At 47.3% G+C, this 22,237-nt stretch overlaps 1 protein-coding gene across 2 annotated transcripts in view; it reads right to left on the bottom strand.

Moving 5' to 3' along the window:
- Positions 1 to 22,237, bottom strand: part of LOC138267458 (transmembrane protein 272-like) — a 134,798-nt gene that overhangs the window by 91,535 nt on the left and 21,026 nt on the right. For both annotated transcript variants that reach the window (XM_069216403.1, XM_069216402.1), the window contains exons 2-3: positions 19,667 to 19,782; positions 4,819 to 4,869 (exon numbers count right to left, since the gene is read on the bottom strand). In XM_069216403.1, the coding sequence (XP_069072504.1) occupies positions 4,819 to 4,869; positions 19,667 to 19,748 (133 nt within the window). In that variant the 5' untranslated portion in view covers positions 19,749 to 19,782. The remainder of the gene's footprint in view (positions 1 to 4,818; positions 4,870 to 19,666; positions 19,783 to 22,237) is intronic.

The following is a 22,237-nucleotide window of genomic DNA, read 5'->3' as shown; positions in this document are numbered from 1 at the left end:
AAGGGCTAGAGACTTCCCCTTTGGTGGACGGATCCCTCTCGCCGTGGAGTCGTGCAGAAGTGTTTTCCCGCTGAAAGAACGCCAATAAGCCTTGCTAGCTGCAAATCGTGCGTTTGGCGTTTTTGGACGCTGCTGGGGCCCAGGAGGTCGCAAATTGGACCTGAAGAGAGAGGGGACGTCGAGCAAGACAAAGAGCCCTCACTGAAGCAGGTAGCACCCGGAGAAGTGCCAGAAACAGGCACTACGAGGATGCGTGAAACGGTGCTCGCCGAAGTTGCACAAAGGAGTTCCACGTCGCCGGAGGCCAACTTAGAAAGTCGTGCAATGCAGGTTAGAGTGCCGTGGACCCAGGCTTGGCTGTGCACAAAGGATTTCCGCCGGAAGTGCACAGGGGCCGGAGTAGCTGCAAAGTCGCGGTTCCCAGCAATGCAGCCCAGCGAGGTGAGGCAAGGACTTACCTCCACCAAACTTGGACTGAAGAGTCACTGGACTGTGGGGGTCACTTGGACAGAGTCGCTGGATTCGAGGGACCTCGCTCGTCGTGCTGAGAGGAGACCCAAGGGACCGGTGATGCAGCTTTTTGGTGCCTGCGGTTGCAGGGGGAAGATTCCGTCGACCCACGGGAGATTTCTTCGGAGCTTCTGGTGCAGAGAGGAGGCAGGCTACCCCCACAGCATGCACAAGCAGGAAAACAGTCGAGAAGGCGGCAGGATCAGCGTTACAGAGTTGCAGTAGTCGTCTTTGCTACTATGTTGCAGGTTTGCAGGCTTCCAGCGCGGTCAGCGGTCGTTTCCTTATCAGAAGGTGAAGAGAGAGATGCAGAGGAACTCGGATGAGCTCTTGCATTCGTTATCTGAAGTTTCCCAAGAGACAGAGACCCTAAATAGCCAGAAAAGAGGGTGCGGCTACCTAGGAGAGAGGATAGGCTACTAACACCTGAAGGAGCCTATCAGCAGGAGTCTCTGACGTCACCTGGTGGCACTGGCCACTCAGAGCAGTCCAGTGTGCCAGCCGCACCTCTGTTTCCAAGATGGCAGAGGTCTGGAGCACACTGGAGGAGCTCTGGACACCTCCCAGGGGAGGTGCAGGTCAGGGGAGTGGTCACTCCCCTTTCCTTTGTCCAGTTTCGCGCCAGAGCAGGGGCTAAGGGGTCCCTGAACCGGTGTAGACTGGCTTATGCAGAATTGGGCACATCTGTGCCCAACAAAGCATTTCCAGAGGCTGGGGGAGGCTACTCCTCCCCTGCCTTCACACCATTTTCCAAAGGGAGAGGGTGTCACACCCTCTCTCAGAGGAAGTTCTTTGTTCTGCCATCCTGGGCCAGGCCTGGCTGGACCCCAGGAGGGCAGCTGCCTGTCTGAGGGGTTGGCAGCAGCAGCAGCTGCAGTGAAACCCCAGGAAGGGCAGTTTGGCAGTACCAGGGTCTGTGCTACAGACCACTGGGATCATGGGATTGTGCCAACTATGCCAGGATGGTATAGAGGGGGCAATTCCAGGATCATAGACATGTTACATGGCCATATTCGGAGTTACCATGGTGAAGCTACATATAGGTAGTGACCTATATGTAGTGCACGCGTGTAATGGTGTCCCCGCACTCACAAAGTTCAGGGAATTGGCTCTGAACAATGTGGGGGCACCTTGGCTAGTGCCAGGGTGCCCTCACACTAAGTAACTTTGCACCTAACCTTTACCAGGTAAAGGTTAGACATATAGGTGACTTATAAGTTACTTAAGTGCAGTGTAAAATGGCTGTGAAATAACGTGGACGTTATTTCACTCAGGCTGAAGTGGCAGGCCTGTGTAAGAATTGTCAGAGCTCCCTATGGGTGGCAAAAGAAATGCTGCAGCCCATAGGGATCTCCTGGAACCCCAATACCCTGGGTACCTCAGTACCATATACTAGGGAATTATAAGGGTGTTCCAGTAAGCCAATGTAAATTGGTAAAAATGGTCACTAGCCTGTCAGTGACAATTTGGAAAGAAATGAGAGAGCATAACCACTCAGGTTCTGATTAGCAGAGCCTCAGTGAGACAGTTAGTCACTACACAGGTAACACATTCAGGCACACTTATGAGCACTGGGGCCCTGGGTTACCAGTGTCCCAGTGACACATACCCCCATTTTTCACTGTATATATGTTGTTTTAGTTGTAACATGCCAGGCAAGATGGTACTTTCCTACACGGGGCAGCAACAACAATACCACACAAGCGTGTAGTCCTGCATGGACCGGATCGCCCCTCTCTGTTCACCAGCGTCAGTAGAATCCATCATGGAAAGTCAAGGGCTCATCTGAACAAGCTAGTTTGGGACGGGTGCCTGAAGAGTGGCTAGTCGGGCTGTGCCCTCCTGCCTGGACAGACCTGGACTCAACACCTCCTCTCTGTGCCTGGCTGACTGACAGACACTAACCAGGGTTAAAGTATTTAGTGATGGTGCATTTTGTTTTGAATGTTGTTCTTTGTTCACTGGTGAGCAGTGTGGTGATTTACGGGAAGTATTGCATCCTTTTATTTCTTCTTAATTATGGTCACTGTACCGCTTGGCTTTGCACTCCATGCAGAGTCTGAATGGGTCTTTGGTCTCTGGCCTTGTGTTTTATCGTTGCACAGTTAAGGATCTGTTCAGCTCCAGTGTTTGTGGTGCCTGTAGGAAGGGTTGCCCCTGTTGTCTACGTGTGCCCTTTTGGGTGAAGCAAAGCTAATAATCTCATACCACACTCATGACCTATGCGGAGGCTACCACCAAAGAATGAGATGATGCGCTGCTGAGGTGCAGTTTCCCCTATATTCCCTAGTAGATCCATCTCCATTTTGGACAGGCGGAGGAAGCTTTCCTCCAACGCTTGGTGTGATCCAAGCACTCTGCGAGTTTGGCCTAATTTCCGGACCTGAGCTCCAGTTGGAGGCAGTACTTGAGATCATCTGTAGGTCACCGGGATGGATTGGTTTGTGAAAAGCCCCAATCCACTGAATGTTTTACAGGAACAATGCTGTCCAGTTCAGTGAAGACCTTGGACCTCTTCTCATGTGCAAACTTAGAGATGATTGAGAAGAACAACATGTTCTGCTGTATCATAGGCAACTCTACATCATCTGTCTGTTTCAAATAGCCTTCCTTCACTCATCAACCCCGACTCCTCAGCCTTTAGCCCTCCCACATCATTCCTCCCTCAAGGCATCATTCCTCACTCACACTTCATCCCTCAGTCCTCACTCCTCATCCAGCACTCATCATCCATCGTCCCTATAACTGTCCCTCACTTCAGGAGTTAAATGAACAAATGATGGGGATTATCAATGCACACTGATCTGTCCATCTTGGGACACCTCATCTTCGGCTGAATATACCTCATCCCTCTTTCATACTTCCCTCCTCTACTAATGAATGAATGTGCTGATGTTAACAGCACCCAGAGACGGAAAGGCATTCAATGCTTGAAATGCAAAGACCTGCTTTGTGTTATTTGTTTCATTTCAATGATTCCAACACATGCATTCACAAAACCGATACAAATTCTTTTTCAAAAACTGGGCAATCAACAGATGGCAGAGATAGACCCCTGTAAGAGAGGGGGCAGGCGAGCCGCCCTCTACTGTTCTTGCATTCTCACTTATTGGATCAAAGTGGCCTACAGAGTTTGCATTCAATTCTGTTGCCTTTCGTTAAGAAGTGAATCATATGGGACCGTGGACAGCAAGGTTGGAACAGACTAACATATTGTTTGCTAATAGATATCAGACTTGGACAACCAAGATCCTGGTTTAGAACTGTGTACAGCATTGTACATCGACGCAGCTGCAGAAGGCTGTTTGTTTCATCCTGGTCCGTGTATAATTTTACTCACTTTATTCTGTGGTTTTCTGGGTTTAATGTATTATTTACACAAAGGAAAAATGCAAATTGTGTTTGAACAATAAATGCAGCTCGGCTCAGATTTGGGAATTTGTGGGAATGGAGGTTTGAAATGCAGGCAGCGACGTAGCATGGCTGACTGGCGCGGTCACTGGTACCTTGAAGATGTTCTAGTTATTAAGTTTGTGATGGTATAACTGATAGTTGGGTAGAGGGGCTTCGTGGTTCACGGAGTTGCGAGTTCCATGATTTCACAGGTGAAGATGCATGCACCCCAAAATGGCCCAGTCTCTTGCTTTTTTGGTGCACATTTCTTTCCCCAGCATGTTTGCAAGCTGCAAAGCCCCCTAAATCTGGGCAATGTTTATCGGGGTCTTGTCTCCTGGCACCAAAAGGAGAATGCAGACACTAATAGTACACGTGCATCTAAGATTGCCAGCTTTTCAGACAACAGTAACAGACATTTTAATTTGTGTTTTCAGATTTTGAAAGAGCCACGAGTTCATACTTGTACAGGATATTTGTGAAATCCGCTAGTATTTAATAGAACACCAATTCTGCCTCTATCCGCTTTAAAAATCATAAAAAAATGCCTTTTAAGTGATTTCTTCGTGTATTTGCTGTGTTAAGTTTAAAGTTCATAGGGAAACAAATACAGTCTTTTGCTTATTTCTACAATTGATTGTACTGGTCTCAACATGTGCTGGTAGAATAATGGCCAGCTTCATCCGACAGGGATGAGCCCCGAGCTTTATAACAGAACTGTTGCCAAAATAAAACACCAAAATAAAATGAAGAGTACTGGACAAAGTACATCAGGGCCCCATGCAGCCCAGAATCCAGCTGGATTCCTGCAGCCAAAGGAGAAAAAATAATGGCCAACCTGCTGCCATGATACAGCGTCCCAACCCACCCTAGGAAGTAGCAGTACCAGGGCAGCACTGGGCAGGACTCACTCACCGACGCTGATGTTTGCAATGGCCATCACTGCTGTGATGAAAGTCCCAGACACTGCAAAGGAGAAGAGAAAATCAGGTTAAAGAAAGGTAGCGCCTTGAAGACAAAAACCTGCTCTGGCAAGCCCCTCTGACAAGTCCTGCTGTGTACTGTAATCCCAACCAAGGAAACTAAGCCCCGGTTCCCTGATCCTGAACAATCTCTGCCCCACCATGATGTAGCAGGAGTGACATCACTGACCCTTGGAACCCAATGGCATCACAGTGCTAACCCCCTCGAGTAGCCAGTAGCGCCACAATACCTGTGATTGGCTACTGAGGGGCTAGGGGAAGGCAAGGAGGGGGAGCTAGAAAAGATAGGGCCATTTACAGCTCAGTATACTATTTAATGCTACATTTTGTTCCAGAGACCAGGGCTTGTGCAGGTACTGCAAAGACGACCAAAGGCTGCAATACGATGATACAGATAGCAGCGTCCAACCCTTATTTATATTTGTGAGCCGCATCCTCCTGCTTCAAGAGAGGAGAATTATAAAGCTGGTTCCTTACCCAGGCTGCAGGCACCCTTCTTCATATTCACGCCCTGGTGTATCATGCGATTAATAGTGCACATGCTGTAATATTATGGAATGCCACTGAAGAAAGACTAATGGAAGAATATACTCTAGTTCACTTACAAGCTGCTTAAAAGAAGAAAGTTCATCTAAAGGTGATGTTTGTGTTAACTTTAGAACTGTTGCAAGAACTGGTGGGCTGGAGTCATTCTGAGCAGGCAAAATGGCCCTGGCTTATGTAGTGTATTTACAGCCAAGAAGACCACTTCTCCTGGGACTGAATAGATCTAACAAACAAATGTAACCTTTACTTCTGAGGCAGCTGGTCTCTGAAACCACCGTATACCCAAGAAACCTGTCCGCTCCTATGGTCTGGTGGTTTGGGGAATGTCTTGAACACGTTATTGCACCAGACACTCTCTGCTGTGCTGCAACAACAGCTGTCAGCTTACACACCTACAGAGCCTGGTGATGGATCTACAACTCAATGGCAGTTTTTCATTATAATGTATCGGAGTCACAACACTTTTCACATATTGGGCGCACTTTTTCCTCTGGAAGTATTCAGTACACTTATACGAACCAATAACTGTTTAGATTTTGTAGTTATTAGTTAGAAATTGAACCCTGAGGAATACTTGTTTAGGTCAGAAAGAGACACACGTGGTTTGACAGGTAACAACTGAGAATTTACCCACCTGAAAATTGTATTATCTCTTTATTTGTGATGGTTTCTCAAGTTTGTTGCATTTCAGCATCTAACTAAATGCTGACGCTAGATGCATTTGAATATTTCAATGCATTCAGTGCTCTCAAACCACTAATTGGTTTCAGCGCTAGGAAACAATTGATTACATTTTATTAAATTGATAAATTCTAATGGGCTTCCTGGACTCTTAAGGAATTTGTCCTTGAACGTGGAAGATGAGGGGGTGGCTAGAGTAAGACTTTAGGAGTCAGGCTGACTGCCAGTAGGGTACCTTGAGTTGGAAGGACAGTGCTGGGACGAGACGTCCCTCCATGGCTCCACGAGTGTCACTACCCTGTCCTAGATCACCCAAGGAGCAACCCTCTGGTGTTTTGACACATTTCCTTTTGCCTCGGAGGACACAACATCAAGTGTGTACACCGAGGGCCCAGTTTATCACGTAGCGAGGATCATGTTGTACCCTCGTTAATCGAGCTCACTACAGGCACTAGCCCTCACCGGGCAGTGTGGGAAGTGTTGCTTTAATGTGGCTTGACGTGTTTGTATCTGTAACCTGCACAGGCAGTGTTCCCCAGTGGCCTTCCACTCTTACCTGGTCTGCCAGTCCCCTCTAAAAGGTTCCTTCGCAGAATCCAGTTGTGCCTCACACGTGTCGCGTACGTGTGACATGGCATGCGTGTAGCAGAATGAGTCAGTGGTGGACTATGGAGTTTTGGGATTTCCTATTATGGGATGATATTCAAAATGGAGAGGAATGCAGTCTGCCACATGAGCAATGTATGCTTCTTGGATGCTTTCCTGAGGTTTTTGTGATAAGGTAGACTCTTTGGTGTGGGAGGAGATGAAACTATCTCTGATGTGCAGAAAGTCTTTGGCTGCTCTGCCCTGTTACCTGCCCCCCAATCAGGTGTGCGGTGTGGAGGCTTCTCCACTTTTGTGCCTGTGTTTGGTTTCCTCTATGCCGGATGCTTCCAGTTCCAACTCTTGTTCCTGCTGTGACTTGAAGACAGAGCATGGTTGGCCTGACTGGAAGGAACAAGCAAAGGGGGCTGAAGTGCCCGACACCAGTCCTATAGCTCTGCTTGTAGACTCGATCTCGGCAAACAAAGCATAACAAAGGGCCCGAAACCCCATGTCACCGGCAAGGACTTCTCACCCATGGAGGGCACTGGAAAAACGTCTGAAGTTCAGGGCCGCTGTCTTTCAACAACGGCATCTCAGTCAGCTCAGGAGACATCACCCGGGGTCCAAGGGTTCCTACAGGAAGCCCTACTGATCTGCCCTGAGAAGGAAGAGAACCTGGTCTTTGCTATTGTCTAAGGAAGATATTAGTACAGCAGCCTGGAAGAAGAGGAGACAAGCAGAGGAAGGACTGAATGAGTAACACCTGCCCTTGAAGCCCAGGGTGATATCAGTGCTGCAAAGACCTGTGGTGAGCTGTGGTGCACCAGCTCACTCACTGCCTCTACCTCACTAGCCCTAACTGGGCCTCAAGATCACCTCAGTCCTCTCACTGGAGTGGTTGGTTGTGCTGAAGGTATGGGACGAAGTTGCATATCATGGGAGTGGGGAGTCCTGCTGCTTTGGGATCCACCAGTAACCCTAAAGGTCCTGTATAGCTCCCCCAAAACATGACATTGAATAAAAACTGAAACTTCGACCGGATGTTCTCATTCTATTACCAAGACTGTGCAAGATACTTTGAAAGTGCACCCACATGACTTTGCCTGATATCATAACGCCGCAGCTCAGGGATCCTCTAGTCCAGGTTGCTCCAATGAGTAGCTCGTGAGCTACTGGTAGCTCTCCAGCTACTTTGTAAAGACATTCCACAGTCATAAAACATTTTTAACATAACTGCTGGCTACAATGCCTGGTGCATAGAGGTAATCACTGCTAGTAATCTTGCATATGGTTCCCACTAATGTAATTTTGTCTGATCTGGCCACTACTACCGCTCTAATAATATTAGCAACTCTGGAAGTTTTTAGTTAACATATGTAGTTCTTATTACATAAAAGGTTGATGACCCCTGCTCTAGTATCCCTTCAGACTCCCATCTCACCCTGTGGCAGAATTGCTCCTTTTTCCAAATAACCTCTGGGACGGGCTTTCGATTTGCTTGAGGTGGGGTTTGTCTGGGCAAAAGAACACTACTATTGGGGCTGTGACTACTCCGAGACGAGAGAGGTGTCTGGAAGATGACCGACAAGGGTGGCCAAAGAAGCCGTGACCAGGCCGCCCCAGCAGCGTCTACCTACCCCTCGAACTGAGTCCTTCACACAGGAATGAAGGTAAAGTGAGACTTTCACTTTGCACACACTGACCGGCTGTTTAGCGCCCTCGATAGCGATAAACACACGAGTGGCATGAGAGAACCTTGGAATATACCCTAGAATCAGCCATTCACAAACGCTGAATCATTCAAAACACTTTTCTATTTCCTATAGCTGTTAGCATATTCCCGATATTGTAGCATAATATTGTGTCACAAGTAGAATAAAGCAATTTCTCTTATTCAAAATATAGTACTGGCTGGGTAACTGGTTCATCACCAGATACTTTGTGATTTACTTAATACACCAACTGCCCGCGAGGAAGCCCTGGACTGCTCAGCTCACTGCTCTGAGAGTCAAATGCTAAGGGATGTACTTGGTGGTCAATGTTTAGATCACATAGTAAGCCAGTCAGAAGACATTGGAGGTAAACGGATCCAGTTCCTAGAATTAGGGCCCTGTGTGCCTTGGGACTCCCAAACTGGCTCCAACGACGATGACAAGTAAAGGATATCAGACTTTTCTGCCCAAGTACGTCCCATGAGGATCACACCATAGCCGGACGAGCCGACCGTGTGGGTGCTGCTGGGCGCTGTTACTAGTGGCCGAAAGGAAATATTCCTCTTGGTCTCTAAACAACCACATATTTAAGCCGGACTCTTCACCATGAAACTGGATGGATCTTGATGGTGAACTGACAGTCAGCGTATGGCTCACATGCATTCTTTCTTCACTCAGATGACTCTTTTAATGAACACTTCGCCAACCAAGCTAGGGCAGCATGTCATTAGCTTTCCCTCATAAACAAGATAAAACTGTTTGTACCTGAATAAGACTTCAGGTAAAACGTGGCGGGATGGGGCCTCTCTGCTCAGTCATTGCCCAGACACCACACTGGGACTGCTGACGGGCCTCACGCATGCTGCAACAGCGTGAAGAAGTGCGGCCATTACCCCAGCGCAGAAGGACCTAAACCGGCTCCTCCTTCAAGGCCATCTGCATCATATCCTGGGAAATAACGCCCCTCCATGCCTGAAATTAGTTAACTTTGGCGGTCTGTGCCACAACAGAAGCCAGGACCTAGTCACGCTGGAGACCTAATCATTCGAGAAAGGAAATACCAGACGGCAGGCCCTCTTCCACGTACGCACCCAGGCGCCGGTCCATGCAAAGAACAGATCTACCTTCCTAGGACCTGCATACTTTGTCCTATAGCACCACTGATCGCCTCCTCGAGGACCATCGCTGGTATCTCCTCTAAAGGACCTTCACACCGCTGCACCTGGATACCACTTCTAACTCCAGAAACTTTCTGATCGCCTCCTCGAGGACCATGGCTGGTATCTCCTCTAAAGGACCTTCACACCGCTGCACCTGGATACCAGTTCTAACTCCAGAAACTTTCTGATCGCCTCCTCGAGGACCATGGCTGGTATCTCCTCTAAAGGACCTTCACACCTCTGCACCTGGATACCAGTTCTAACTTCAGATACCTTCACAGGTTCTGCCCCAGTGCATCACTGACCCCCCCCAACCGTGGTGGGGATGGAAGACGAATCCGGGGAAAACGGAAAGGAGCATGGGATAGTAATGGGGGGGGGGGGGGGGTATGGTGTCCACCATTCCTACAAATGCACAAAGCATGCTCCGCCTGTTTTATTTATTTTGCCAACAATTATATTCTGATCAGTAACTTTTTCCATGGAACTGATGACAGCGCATAGATCAATAAGGGTTGGGTCGTTATAATAATTTAACCAAAATAACAATTGTTGCACGGATTAAGTGTGTCAGTTGTGTGGTCGAGTTTGGTGAAGACAAACCTTTAACAACAGCGAAGACGAAGTAACGGTCTCAAGAAGGCTAGAAATTACAGATTTAGAGCAAAGTGGGGGATAATTACCCTCTTTATTACTAGAGGGTTTCTTTTGAAGGCTGAAAGGGAGGGTTGAGGTGTTAAGCTGAACACACTTAGCTCAAGAATGCTCTGCTGCAAAGGACACCAGCTTCAAAATGTCAGTGTTTTCCTCCCTTGCTACCTCTGGAATAGTTTCACAAGCTTTTCACCACTCTTATCCTGCCAGAGTGAAGTCTGGTTGCCCAAACGTGTCCAGATGTTGTAATATGGAACCGAGTGCGCTAGGGTCCCGACCGTCGCTAGTGGAGTCGGACGTCCACTTCTAGTGGAGATGGTTTTCAAGCCTTCTCTTTCTCCAGGCGCTGACACAAGGCCCAATAACTGGAAGCCAAGTTGTTGCACCTACTGCACCTCATTGCACCGACAGATATGACACCAGAATATTGACAAAAAAATATCGTGGAGCCATAATATTGTGGTCTAAATATATGGCGCAAAAGGAGGTATGTAAATATAAGTAAGTATGACTTTACTATACTTAACATATGTGCATTGATGATGTATGGATCAGCAAGGTACGCAGATTTGGAGTTAAGGGAAATGAACATATGCTTACCTACATGTTCCATGAACTTTTGGTCCTGCATATGAAGGACTCAATATTTTGGCCCCAGAATATTTTTATCATTGATATTCGGAAATACCTGCAGGGCCCTCCGACCATTCATATCCATGCTTCATCGAAACCACCTCGGAGGCCATCTCACCATTAACACTTGAGCATCACATTTCGGTTGCTTCTTCAGAGCTCTAGTACCTCGACAGACCTGTAGAGGGCGCCGAGGAACCATCAAATCGTTTGTCCCTTGAATCCGATATCACTCCAGGGACCTTCACACCTTCTCTACCTGGACATTGACATCTGCACAGGAACCTCCACCCCTCCTGTCCCTGTACACCACTATTTTAATGGCCTAGGACCATCACATCTTCTGCCCCCAGTGCACCTCTAATATTAACATTCCAGGACCTTCACACGTTCTGTCCCAGTGCACCACGGATATTAACGATACAGGACCTTCACACCTGCTGTCAATGTCTATCACTAATATTAATGCTCCAGGACCTTCGCATCTCCTGTCCCCTGCATTACCAATATCCCTGGAAAATCCCCCCCACCTTCTGCCTGAGATCAGTTCAAGCATCCCACCCATCCTAATTTAGTTTTCTCTGTCTCATTCAGGGCTCCATAAACAGATTTCTCGGAGAAAACTCCCCAAAAGAGCAGGCATTTCAGCTCCACAGAGAGGCATTCATTGGACTTAATGTAGACTTCAGGCCTGGCAGCTCCTAAAGAGCGAAGAGCAATCTACACACGTGACCAGGAGCTGTAGTGAGAGGCTTTGAAAGAGTTTAGTTTTGCAAGGTCCAGAAAAAATCCTCCTTCACTGGGAAAGCATAGTTTGAAGGTGGAGCTGCTAGATGGTCCATGGGAATGTGGGCTACTTTGTACTGAACTGCCAATTCTGGGGCTCGTGTCACCCAGAGGCTGAATATCCATCAGGCACAGAGGAATTTTCTGATGGAGTTGGCTCCCAAGGGACCCTTAGCATGGCACCTCTAGGTTAAGATAGCAAGGGAGAGGCTACACAATTATTATTATGGCCTGGCAGGGGTGTAGATATAAGGAGTTGTGTCAGCCGTGCCAAAAATGGAAGACAAGCACTCTCCTTGTACTATCGCCAGTGGTAGGACTTACCAGTAAAAGGTTAAAGGTTGACATTCAGGTAACCTAGGTGCTACAACACCCTTCATAATAATACTATTCTTGTGGTAGTGAACTACACCACCAGTTACTCTCAAAGCACTAATGAACCTGTGGTAGCAGAGCTCTCAGTGCATTTTACTCTTGTTGAACTATTATCCATACGGATGCTTTCTTGGGAAGCACAAACTTCAGGTCCAACTACGTGAAAGCCATGAGTTTGGGTCGACTTACAAACTATTAGTAATGAATGCTCATAAAGAAATGAGTGTTGGAAGATGATTGAGTACCTCTTGTTTAATGAGGATTAGAAGAATTTGTGAACCCTCGGGTCACAGAGCAGTGCATCTGGGGGTTGGAAAGTGTGTGCTCTACCAGCGTGAGTAGTGAATTGCAAACTCCCCACATTTTACCGCCCCAAACAAATGGACTGGAGCACTCCAACGAAATGCCAAAGAGCAGAATGTATGCCGCCAGAAGGCCCTTGAGGAAGAAGTGATAACTATCCGACCATATAATCTTCGTTTATCAAAAGGTGCCAAAATGTGGAGGATTTCAACCCATTAAAACCTTGCTTGGAGCACTGGGAAACGAAAATCTGAGATTGCCCACCACTGACACGAAGGATTACAAAATGTGCCTTAGAAAGAAAATGATCCAGTAGATGTATAAGTGGGAAGGACAAACTTCAGGCAAGCCAGGAGCTCCCTAAGAGTGGTATGACCAAGAACCTACCCGCACTGGTTACCAAGCAGGCCTGTATGTGGTAATCTTTCAGCCAGTCCTTGAGCTCTTTAGGAAAAATGGGGTGGTTCTTGCATCGTTCAAGAACATCAGTGATGTGAACTATACTAGTTGACATCAGTGCCACACAGGAGGTCGGCAGGAGCCTCCCTGTGAAGTAGATCCAGGCTTGTATCCGCTCTATATTCTGGTCTCATTCCTTTCTGGGACTGTTGCATTTGTCTGCTAGCTGCTCTGGTTTTTTCCTTCCCACTTACCACTGTTGTCCCTTTCAGCTGCTGAGATGGATGGAACTCCGAGTTCTGGGCTTGGGTAATATATGTACTTTTGCCCTTGCTCTAGAGGTTGAGCCTGTAATATCACCACATCAGACTGAACAGGACTTGGAGAACAGCTTGGAGGGCCTCAACTGAACTCTTGACTTGGGCCTTTTTGGACATGTGGTTAATAAGGCTGTGGGAGCCTGCATTTGTCCCACTCATGGTGGCTCTAAAAGATGCTGCAGATCAGATCTTAAGCAGGCTCACCTTCGAGACCCTCTATTTCTTCTGAGGGTGACATACATTTAATGGTTTGAATGAGAAAGCTCAGGAGATGACTCAGGTGGGACTCCGTACTATCAGTACCACACATTGCCTCCACATATACTTGTAACTTTGCGATCGGACGCCTGTCTCGTTGACCAATTGACTGTAGAGTGGTGCGTGGCTGTGAAGGACCATCACATGAACACTTTCACATTTGCCACTTTTCTTGGACTATTTTCATGTTTCAGGGATGAAAAACATGCAGTCAATGACTCAAGCATGTCTGCAGAGCACAGGGAACTTCATGTAACTAGAGACAACATGGTGGAATCCAGCACGAGTATCTCCGCAGAATGCTGCGATTTGTATTGTTCTGAAAGCAGGCGACGTGGAGGCATTCAGCAAGAGTGGTTATACTACACAGGGAGCCACAAAGGGTCGGAAGTTAGAAGGATTTACCCCTTTTCTTCTCAAGATTCTCCCTTTCGGTGACAAATCAGCCAGTAGAACATATTCCTAATAATGCAATTCAAACTCCTGTGTGGAGCACCACTCGTTAGGTACTTGGTTTGCCTACTGTTAGCTAGAGCTGTAGAGCGAAGACAGATTCTAGGACGCTCTCTTTCATCCTCAGGCTTGTGGTCCTTCAACAGGCTGCAGGATGGAGCACTTCATATGCTGCTTCGGAGACTGCAAGGGCTATGTTGAACCACCACAGGGAGCAGGCTTTTCTGGCACCATTTAGGTACCCACATGAGTTTGGGCGTTCTGGCTCCCTTCTTCCACTGCTGTTCCCAACCATTGCTTAGACCTTTGATTGGTATAAAGGATCTACACATGCAGTTATGTTAGAATTTGCCTCCAGCTTACACATCCTGGGGGCCTTGTCTCCATCTCACCAGAGTTATGGATGATCTTTTTGGGTTCCCCTCATGGGGTGGCTACCAGAGCAGTTGGGATCTGCGACCCGACACTCAAAAGCGTATTAACAGTTTGTTTGCAAATACCTCTCTGTTCTAACATCTACAGGTGCTCGTATCTCTGTTCCTGTCTCCCCCCCCCCCCCCCCCCAATGATCTGACACTCTTGTCTCCCAGGCCTGGACTCTCTTTGTGTCCCACACTGTCTGCAAGTGGGTCTCCCTGGCCCAGTGTTAGTTTCTATGCCTCTCACTGTGTGTTCTTGTGATCCCTCTGTGTTTTGTGTTTCTGAATTCCAGTGTTTTTATGTCACAGTTCATGACTCTCTCCCAGGTGAAACTATGTGTGAGCTCTTAAAGACAGTATTTGTGGCTTCCTCTCCTAGTGTCAGTGTCCTCTTTACCCAGATGCAGGCAAATTAATCTGACTGACCAGTGGCCAAATTACAGACAGTTCCCCAGATATGCAACAAGCATTTACACCCACTTATTGCACGACCGGGGCTCTTTGGTACTACAGAAGACCCCTTCTATAATACAGGTTGCAGCAGCACCATCTCCAGGGGATGCTCCAACATTTGCACGGGGGCATGGCCCCATGCACATGAGGGAACACCATGCCTTTGTGTCTGGCCTCTGCACAAGCAGCGCAAAGTGCTGTCAGGGGAAGATTTGATTTTGAGCCACATATAGGTGGTGCACAGTCAGTGTGCCCCCAAGGGCGTCCTTTTACGAGAAGGAAGGGGGTGGGGGGTCCTCGGAACTTCCAAGCTGGGTAGTGAAAGCTTCTCACCGCACCTGCCAACGGGAGAATCTCTGATCCTCTTTCAAAGTCAGGCCAGGTTGCCACCTGCACAGTGAAAGGTTGACCAACAGCTTCAAACAGCCAGTCTTTCTTTCATTAAAGCACTGTCCCCAAGAGACACGCAGGTTTGCAGCTATGCTGGGGACAACGCATTTACTGCTAAAGGGTGGCCTGGCCCAGTCTGCGCTCTGCATCCAGTGAAAGGCGCACCGCAGCACGGGATATGTCAAGGCGCCCTATTTGTAAGAGGCCCGGGTGTCAATAATTTAGTTTGCAGATCCCTGCACTTCTATCACTATGTTCGGTTGTCACTGGTTGTGTTTTCTTGCTCTGTTGTCACTGCTGTATGTTTTCCTGCCCAACCGCCTTGCATTGCCAAACAGGAAACGTTTTCTAAAGCAGCAGTAGTCCCCTAAAGGAACGGGAGGTGCTTTAAAAAAAAAATCATTTACTATTTGAGACTAATCTTTGTGTTGTGTCAGAGGTCCCAGACTTCATTCACAAAGAGGAAGTGCACACTTTCCCTTTGTGAATTAGTAACCACCTCCTTCGAGTTGCTGGTAACTGAAACCCACACGCGGCTGCAAATCACTGATGCACATCACAACTGCTCATTGCGAAATCCATTTTGTGCATTGTAAGGGCTTTTTCAACTTGTGAAAGAGGTGCAAGACCCAGAGAATAGCCATTTTGTACTTGTAAATCCCATGATTTTGAAAACTGAAGGTTTTGCGATTGAACAATGACTTTCTACATCCAACGATTACTCCATGGACCCGGGCGTACCAGCAGTGTGCCCACTGTATGTGTGCTTTGTCAAGATGGAAGGCCCAGGCACTAATCCCTGGCACAATTCAGGAGTAAAAGAACCAAACAAATCACCCCCTGAATGCACTGTAAGTAAACAAAACCTGTGAGTACATCGGACCGGGGGATGTGGATGAAGGAGGCTTTGGCTGCAGGCTTCGCTGTGGATAGGTCACAACTGAATACTCTTATTTTATACACCAAGGGCTGCGAAGGGCTCGGGTCTGGACTGGAAGGCCAGTAGAAGGGCTGTGTGGTTGCTGCATGTGGTAACTGAGGTTTTATCTGGGTTTAGTTTCAGGTGGTTCCAAATCATCAAGAAGCTGCCCACATGCAGACAGACGGGCTACAGGTCACCAGGGGTTTGATGTGGTTATGTCTGAAGATGATGTGGCTAATAATGGAAAGAGAGCAAAGAAACATGAAGACACTAATTTATAGTTAATTTAAATGTATTAATCCTATTTTTATGTTCATCATTAGAAATCTCAACAAATCATAAATCAAATGATTACACAAATCCTCTTTTGATCCTGTGAATCCTCATTTTGATCACAGTTCATGTCCAACACACACAATTCTCAAGGCTGTTCTTTACAGAACTATGCAATAGTCATGCTTTAGAAAGACAAGCCTCCAAACCTGGATTCATTCTGTGTATCCTATGCTACCTTTCCTGGAAATGTGTTCTCTCAGGAGCCCAATCTTGGAGGTTACCCATATCATGGTTCTAAATTCGAATTGGTTCCCTTTCCATGTGATCCCTCACATTGACCTATTGCTAAGACGATGCATGGGATAAAGTCGACTGATTTAATATCTTAAGTGGCTGAGTGATACCTAGTGAGAGCACATTTTGCAGTGGGATCACTGTCTGCATATCTTGAGCAGGTCAGGTCACACGCTTGCGTTGTAAGACCAAGAATCTCACGTAGGACAGTCACTATTCAGGATATACAATTAACTGGGACAATTCCCTCATCTACATCCTCCATGGGGAAGCAGCGCAACTCGCTTGTGTCGTTATGGAGGGATTTCGCTATCTCAGTATCTAGGTCACCACAGACTTCGAAAGGTTTGATAGCCACAACCTAGAACCCCCACTAGCACGGCTGCGACATGACGTACAACATTGGCAAGCCCTTCCAATATTACTTCTTAGCAAAGCAGCACTCTTCAAGATGATGGCACTACCCTGCTTTTTATATGCATTTCAAAATGCCCGCTACCCAATCGCCTCCGCTTATTTCCAGACCATACAGACTGTAACACGTACCCTCTTCTGGAATGGCAGAACTGCCCTTTGAAAACTGACTAGAAGCTGGTATGATGGGGGTATCGCTCTGCCAGATACACAAAAATATTCCTGGGTGGCACAGTTCAATCATGGGGTCCATCTGCCCTCAGATGAGCCCACTTACCGTATTAATAAGTATAACACGAGCCCAGGGGGGCCTCTTAGGACTGTCTATGGTGGGTGATGACATACATCCCTTCGGAGTCCAACAGCAATGACTGGCATGAAACGACTGCGGCACTGGGCTGGCGTGACAAAATTACACAGGTCACCCCACTGTGGGAAACCGCACAACTGATTATACTGGTGACACAGTTGGGCTTTGATTAATGGGAACACATTGAGGTGGGAGCTCTATGGTCCAAGGGGCAGGTGATCCCATTTTCCGACCTACAAACAGAATAGCAACTGGCAGACTTGAAGTCTATTGTTTCCTACAAATCTGACATGCGCTGATGAAGGTGCTGCCAAGGGGTGATGATCCCCCAGAATCATTGCCCTTAGAGGATGAGTCCTTGATGAATATATGCCCCATGAGGCACTCTCCCTCACCGAAAAAAAAAAAAAATACTTAACTCCCCAGATGCCCTTTCCAAGCTTCGTACTCAGTAGGACAAAGATCTTGGTGGTATAGAAGACGACGAATGGACTGAGGCCCTGGCGTCCCCCAGTGAGGTGGCAATCAGATCTTGGTTCAACTAAAAGTCCTGCACAGGAGTTACTATGCCTGCACCACTACTTTCAGGAAAAGGAGGGCGCTCTGCATTCTGTCACAGATGATGTGGGCAAGAGGGAACGTTTTTCCATAGGATGTGGAGCTGCGTCGCAATTCAATGTTATTGGGAGGCAGTCATGACCTGCATCAACAGGGTCTGCGGTTGCACGATGGAAGCCACTCCAAAATATGGGCCTACTGAATATATGGGTCCCCACTGATTTAGGCAGCAAAGATCGCATTTGTGTAACATTGGGACTCATGGTGGCTATGTGTAATATTGTGGAGGGCGGTTTAAGCACCTCAGCTTCGAGATTGGAAATGCGACTTGGACTGGTGTATGTTGGCAGAGAAGGTTGTGTTTGAAGGCAGAGGTTGCCTGGCTACCTGGTCCAAAATATGGGGGAAATGGAATGAGTACTGAGGGGATATATGTGCCCTTAATGCCATTAATGACCAAGATCCACTGTGATGAGGGGGGACAGGGTGGAGGGACATGAAGAGGGGAAAGAAGTGGAGGGGGGGGGTGACAGGTCTTACCTTTTGTAGTATTAACCCTGGTATTTCCAAGGTGTAACTCTGGACTAAAAATTGTGCTCTGTCCTCTGCAGTGGCGTTTTTATCTGTTTTAAATGCAATAAAAAGATTTTTTTTTTTAAATCATTTCATGTAGGTTCTGAAGAAGGGCGAGAATGGTTAACCCTTGGCCACCCCACATGGACCTCTGCCAGCTTCAGAGGACAAGGTGCCACGTGTTGATATGTTGGTGAGGAATGGTAGGACTTCCATCCTTTTGGCTGTAAATTAAAATGGGATGGTTGACTGTGCCAAAAGCCCAGGAAACACAAGAATATCTAGCATAATAGTTTGTGTCAAATGGAGATTAGTTGCTCCAGCTCTATTTGCACAGCAGCGCACGCGGACTGCGTCGGGTCGAGTATGGAATGTGTTCAAAGTATTGCAAGAACTTTCAGTAACAGAAATGTTCAAGAGTTGGCTGCAGTTTGAGACAACCTGTACTTGGTTAGGTCAAGAAGGTTAAAGAATGCCTGTTGACCTGGGCACCCCTCCTGTGCATCACCCTGCGATGCCCGCTTCAGGTATACCTGTGCATCACTGATACCGCTCCATGACATTGCACCACTGGCTGTGCATCCGAGGTCACTCTACCTCAAGGACCATCTTGTATTCATTGTCTGTGCATCAATTATAAGTCCCAATAGATCATCAAGCATTCTGTACCTCTGCTTCATACTTTGCTCTCGGGGACCCTCGGACTGCTAGTATAAGTACCTCACTGATATCACCTGCAAGTCACTATATCACCCACAAGGGCCCTCAGGCTATCAGTATCTGTGAATCACTTATGCCAATCACTGGAACGTCTACACCTCTACCTGTGCATTGCTGAGAACACCAATCATCATACCTTTGGACTGACGTCACTCGCAGAGACTGTTACACCATTGTTACCTGGATGTCACAGGTATTGAACCGGCCACCTAGATGCATCACTGCCACAGCGCCTTTTACCTGTGATCAGGTATCACCCTTCATTCCTCGCTGCGCCTGTACGTTGCCAATATCACTCCCAGGGGCCTCTCACTTCTTTTGTACTTGTGAATCTCATGCACCCCAACAGCAGTGGACACCTTTTGATCCTGTGCATCTGTGATATGATCTCCAGGACCCTTCCACCCTCTGTATCCGAGTGTCACTGATGTCTGCCCAATTCGCTGACACTCCGTCAACAATCATCAATTATCTGACTTTTTACAGATGCATCACCAATATGACAATCCATCTACCTGTGTATCATTGATATTACACAGTCGCGGCATTCCTTGCAAAGTCCCCCCTTCCCCCTCCATATTACCTGACATCCCTTGGGGTACTTTCTTTTCCTTGATGTTACTGAGGAGAGGGGGGAAGGAACTCGGATTTGATGTATCCGCCATTTTTCAGGTCCGCTCCCTTGACGCAGAGATGGAGCTGTGGAGAGAGGTCAGCATGAGAAATCAAATCCTCTTCTAGGTGTCCCGACAAAGAACTGGTCTCACATGACAGGAGCACGAACCATCCTCACACGCTTCGTAGGAAGCAGAGTTATCTCCCATTACCAGGTGCACTCATTTCCCATCACAAACTTCACATATTTCATGGGACTTTCACTCAACCCCCACCCCCCCTTTTCCAGAGTCTCGCTCATCCTTGTTGAGTGGCGGAGAAGCTCTAGATATGGATCCCTTGGTGACAGGATCACAATTCTTTTTTTCATAACAAATTTTATTAGGCTTTTGCTGCTCAACAACACAGTGCTGGCCAGTGATTATACACTGGATATTGAAAGCAGCATACCAAATATGATAAACAAACAACTTGCACAGTTTGTCCCACCAATCCCACCCCAACCCCCAACAGCGATTCAATGTTCCCATAGTGCGAAGGTCTTTTTTGTGTGCCACCGCCCCGTCCGATAGATCCATAACGGGGATCACAATGTTAGCCGTGATCTATTCTTTAGAAATTGACTCCCTCTCTGGGAGTCGCTCACGCCTAAACTGTTCCCTTTAGAGTGCACAATCCTCAATTTGAGACTATTGACCACATTTGGTTATCCCTGATCTCAAATTTTTTCAAAGCACATCTACACTGTGCTGCAATCACAGATCTTGCAGTTATTAACCTTTTCTTGCTGTTCACCCCCCCCCCCCCATTTTGGACTGGCAACAGTAGCCCTTAAGTTGAAACAATATCCCTCTGGAACCCAGCAGAATCTCCCAGTCTCCCTCGCCGAGGCAAACTGCTCAGTGTGGTGGAACACAACACCTCCAAGCCACTGCCGCCATTTACAACATTATTTGCTAAGTTTCTTCTGGCCCTAGATCTAGGCACCACCACCATTTTGAATAAATTGGACTCAAGATGGATTCCCACAGTACTTGGGCCCGAAGATGTCCTATTTTTCTGCAGCGGTCAAAACCATCATCCTGACCATCTTTCTGAGTGGACTATACCAGATTACACGGTCCTGTCCCGAGTCGGTTTCTTTATCTATTTTGTTGTTTTGTAAACAAGCTAGCTTGAGATAGTAAGCCGCTTCCTAGGGGTGTTGACTAGACAGACAGTTTTTAGGTCTGGTTGCACACAACTAGAAGACCTCAGACTATCCTTTCTTCAAAAAGGTAGAATGACAAGAAATACAGAGGAGTTTGCTTTGAGTCAGCCCCCTTCACCCAATGCTTTTCTTGTGTTTTGCATGGTGTCCCGTTGTTTGGTGGGACTGGCCACCAAGGCCACAGCATTATTCTGAATATGGTTTCTTTGTCCCATTGGTTTTCCGCTAGAGGCTGGCATTCTGTTTGCCTTTTGTTAAACTGCAGATAACTCGTGTGTATTCTTTTATGTATTTACTTTGCTAACACAATGACATTTTAAATGTTGATTTCTGACCTTTGTTTTTTTTCCTTTTATGTTCATCTGCTTTGATTTTCTGTCACAATATCAATTTTGGATTTGCGGTTTTTTTCGCTCACAAAGATGTGCGCGCACATAGGCTTTCTAAAGCAAACCTTGTCTTCTGACACCTTTTCATAACACTTTTTTCAGGATACAGCTTAATCCTGATATTGGGATTAAGACAGACCAAAATTAATCTTCCTTATTGGAATTTTATTCCTACAACACGCTGGGGGCGAGAGACGCAGTTACTGACCTGTTACCAAACAATTCCCCTAACAAACACAGACTAATCCGCTTCGTCAATAGATGTTACTATGGCTGACCCCTTTGCAGGGGGCTGAAGATGTAAATAAAGCACAGGGCTCTCTGCCTGTGGTAAATTCAGCTTTTATCCTGGACCAAGGTCAATCTGTACCCAGCACGAGCCTTCCTGCAAGCGAGGAATTATCTGCGCATGCATCCCCTTGGTGGGCAGTACAAAAAAGCCACCGATTGCTGTGAAGGCCCCCCCCCCCCCCCCCCCCTTCAGTCCCCCGGACCTCAGTGCTAGTGCACCTGCTGCACTATCGATAGCCACGCCCCTAATTTGAATGCCCCGTATCAACAAAGTGGTTGCCATGGAGAGACGTGAAGCCTGCGTGAAGGTGCTGGTCTCGAGTTTCTTTCTCGAAGGCCACAGAATTGGGAGATTTCTAGGTTCTGGAATTCGCGTTGTTGGAAGCGAAAGTACGTGTGAAATAGCAGCACAAGAGGAATTTGCCCTTTCTGTTTGATGTGCGTTTGTTTCATGGACGCACGCTATGTGCTGTTTCTAGGCGCGGCCCTCCGGGGGAGTCTTGGGGTCCGAAGGTAGAACGGAAAAGGTCTGTGAAGACCAGGAGCGTGGCCAGTGTACTGTGGGCACATGTGCAAGAGAAGAAAAAACGGGCCCCCTTGTTTGCTGTGTGAACTGTGAAATACAGCAATAATCAACGCCCGGGTGCCA

Source organism: Pleurodeles waltl, chromosome 12, assembly GCF_031143425.1.
Source record: "Pleurodeles waltl isolate 20211129_DDA chromosome 12, aPleWal1.hap1.20221129, whole genome shotgun sequence".
In the NCBI taxonomy this organism is placed as follows: Eukaryota; Metazoa; Chordata; class Amphibia; order Caudata; family Salamandridae; genus Pleurodeles; species Pleurodeles waltl.
Note: the sequence above shows the minus strand (reverse complement) of the source record. Positions and strands in the feature narration are given on the sequence as shown.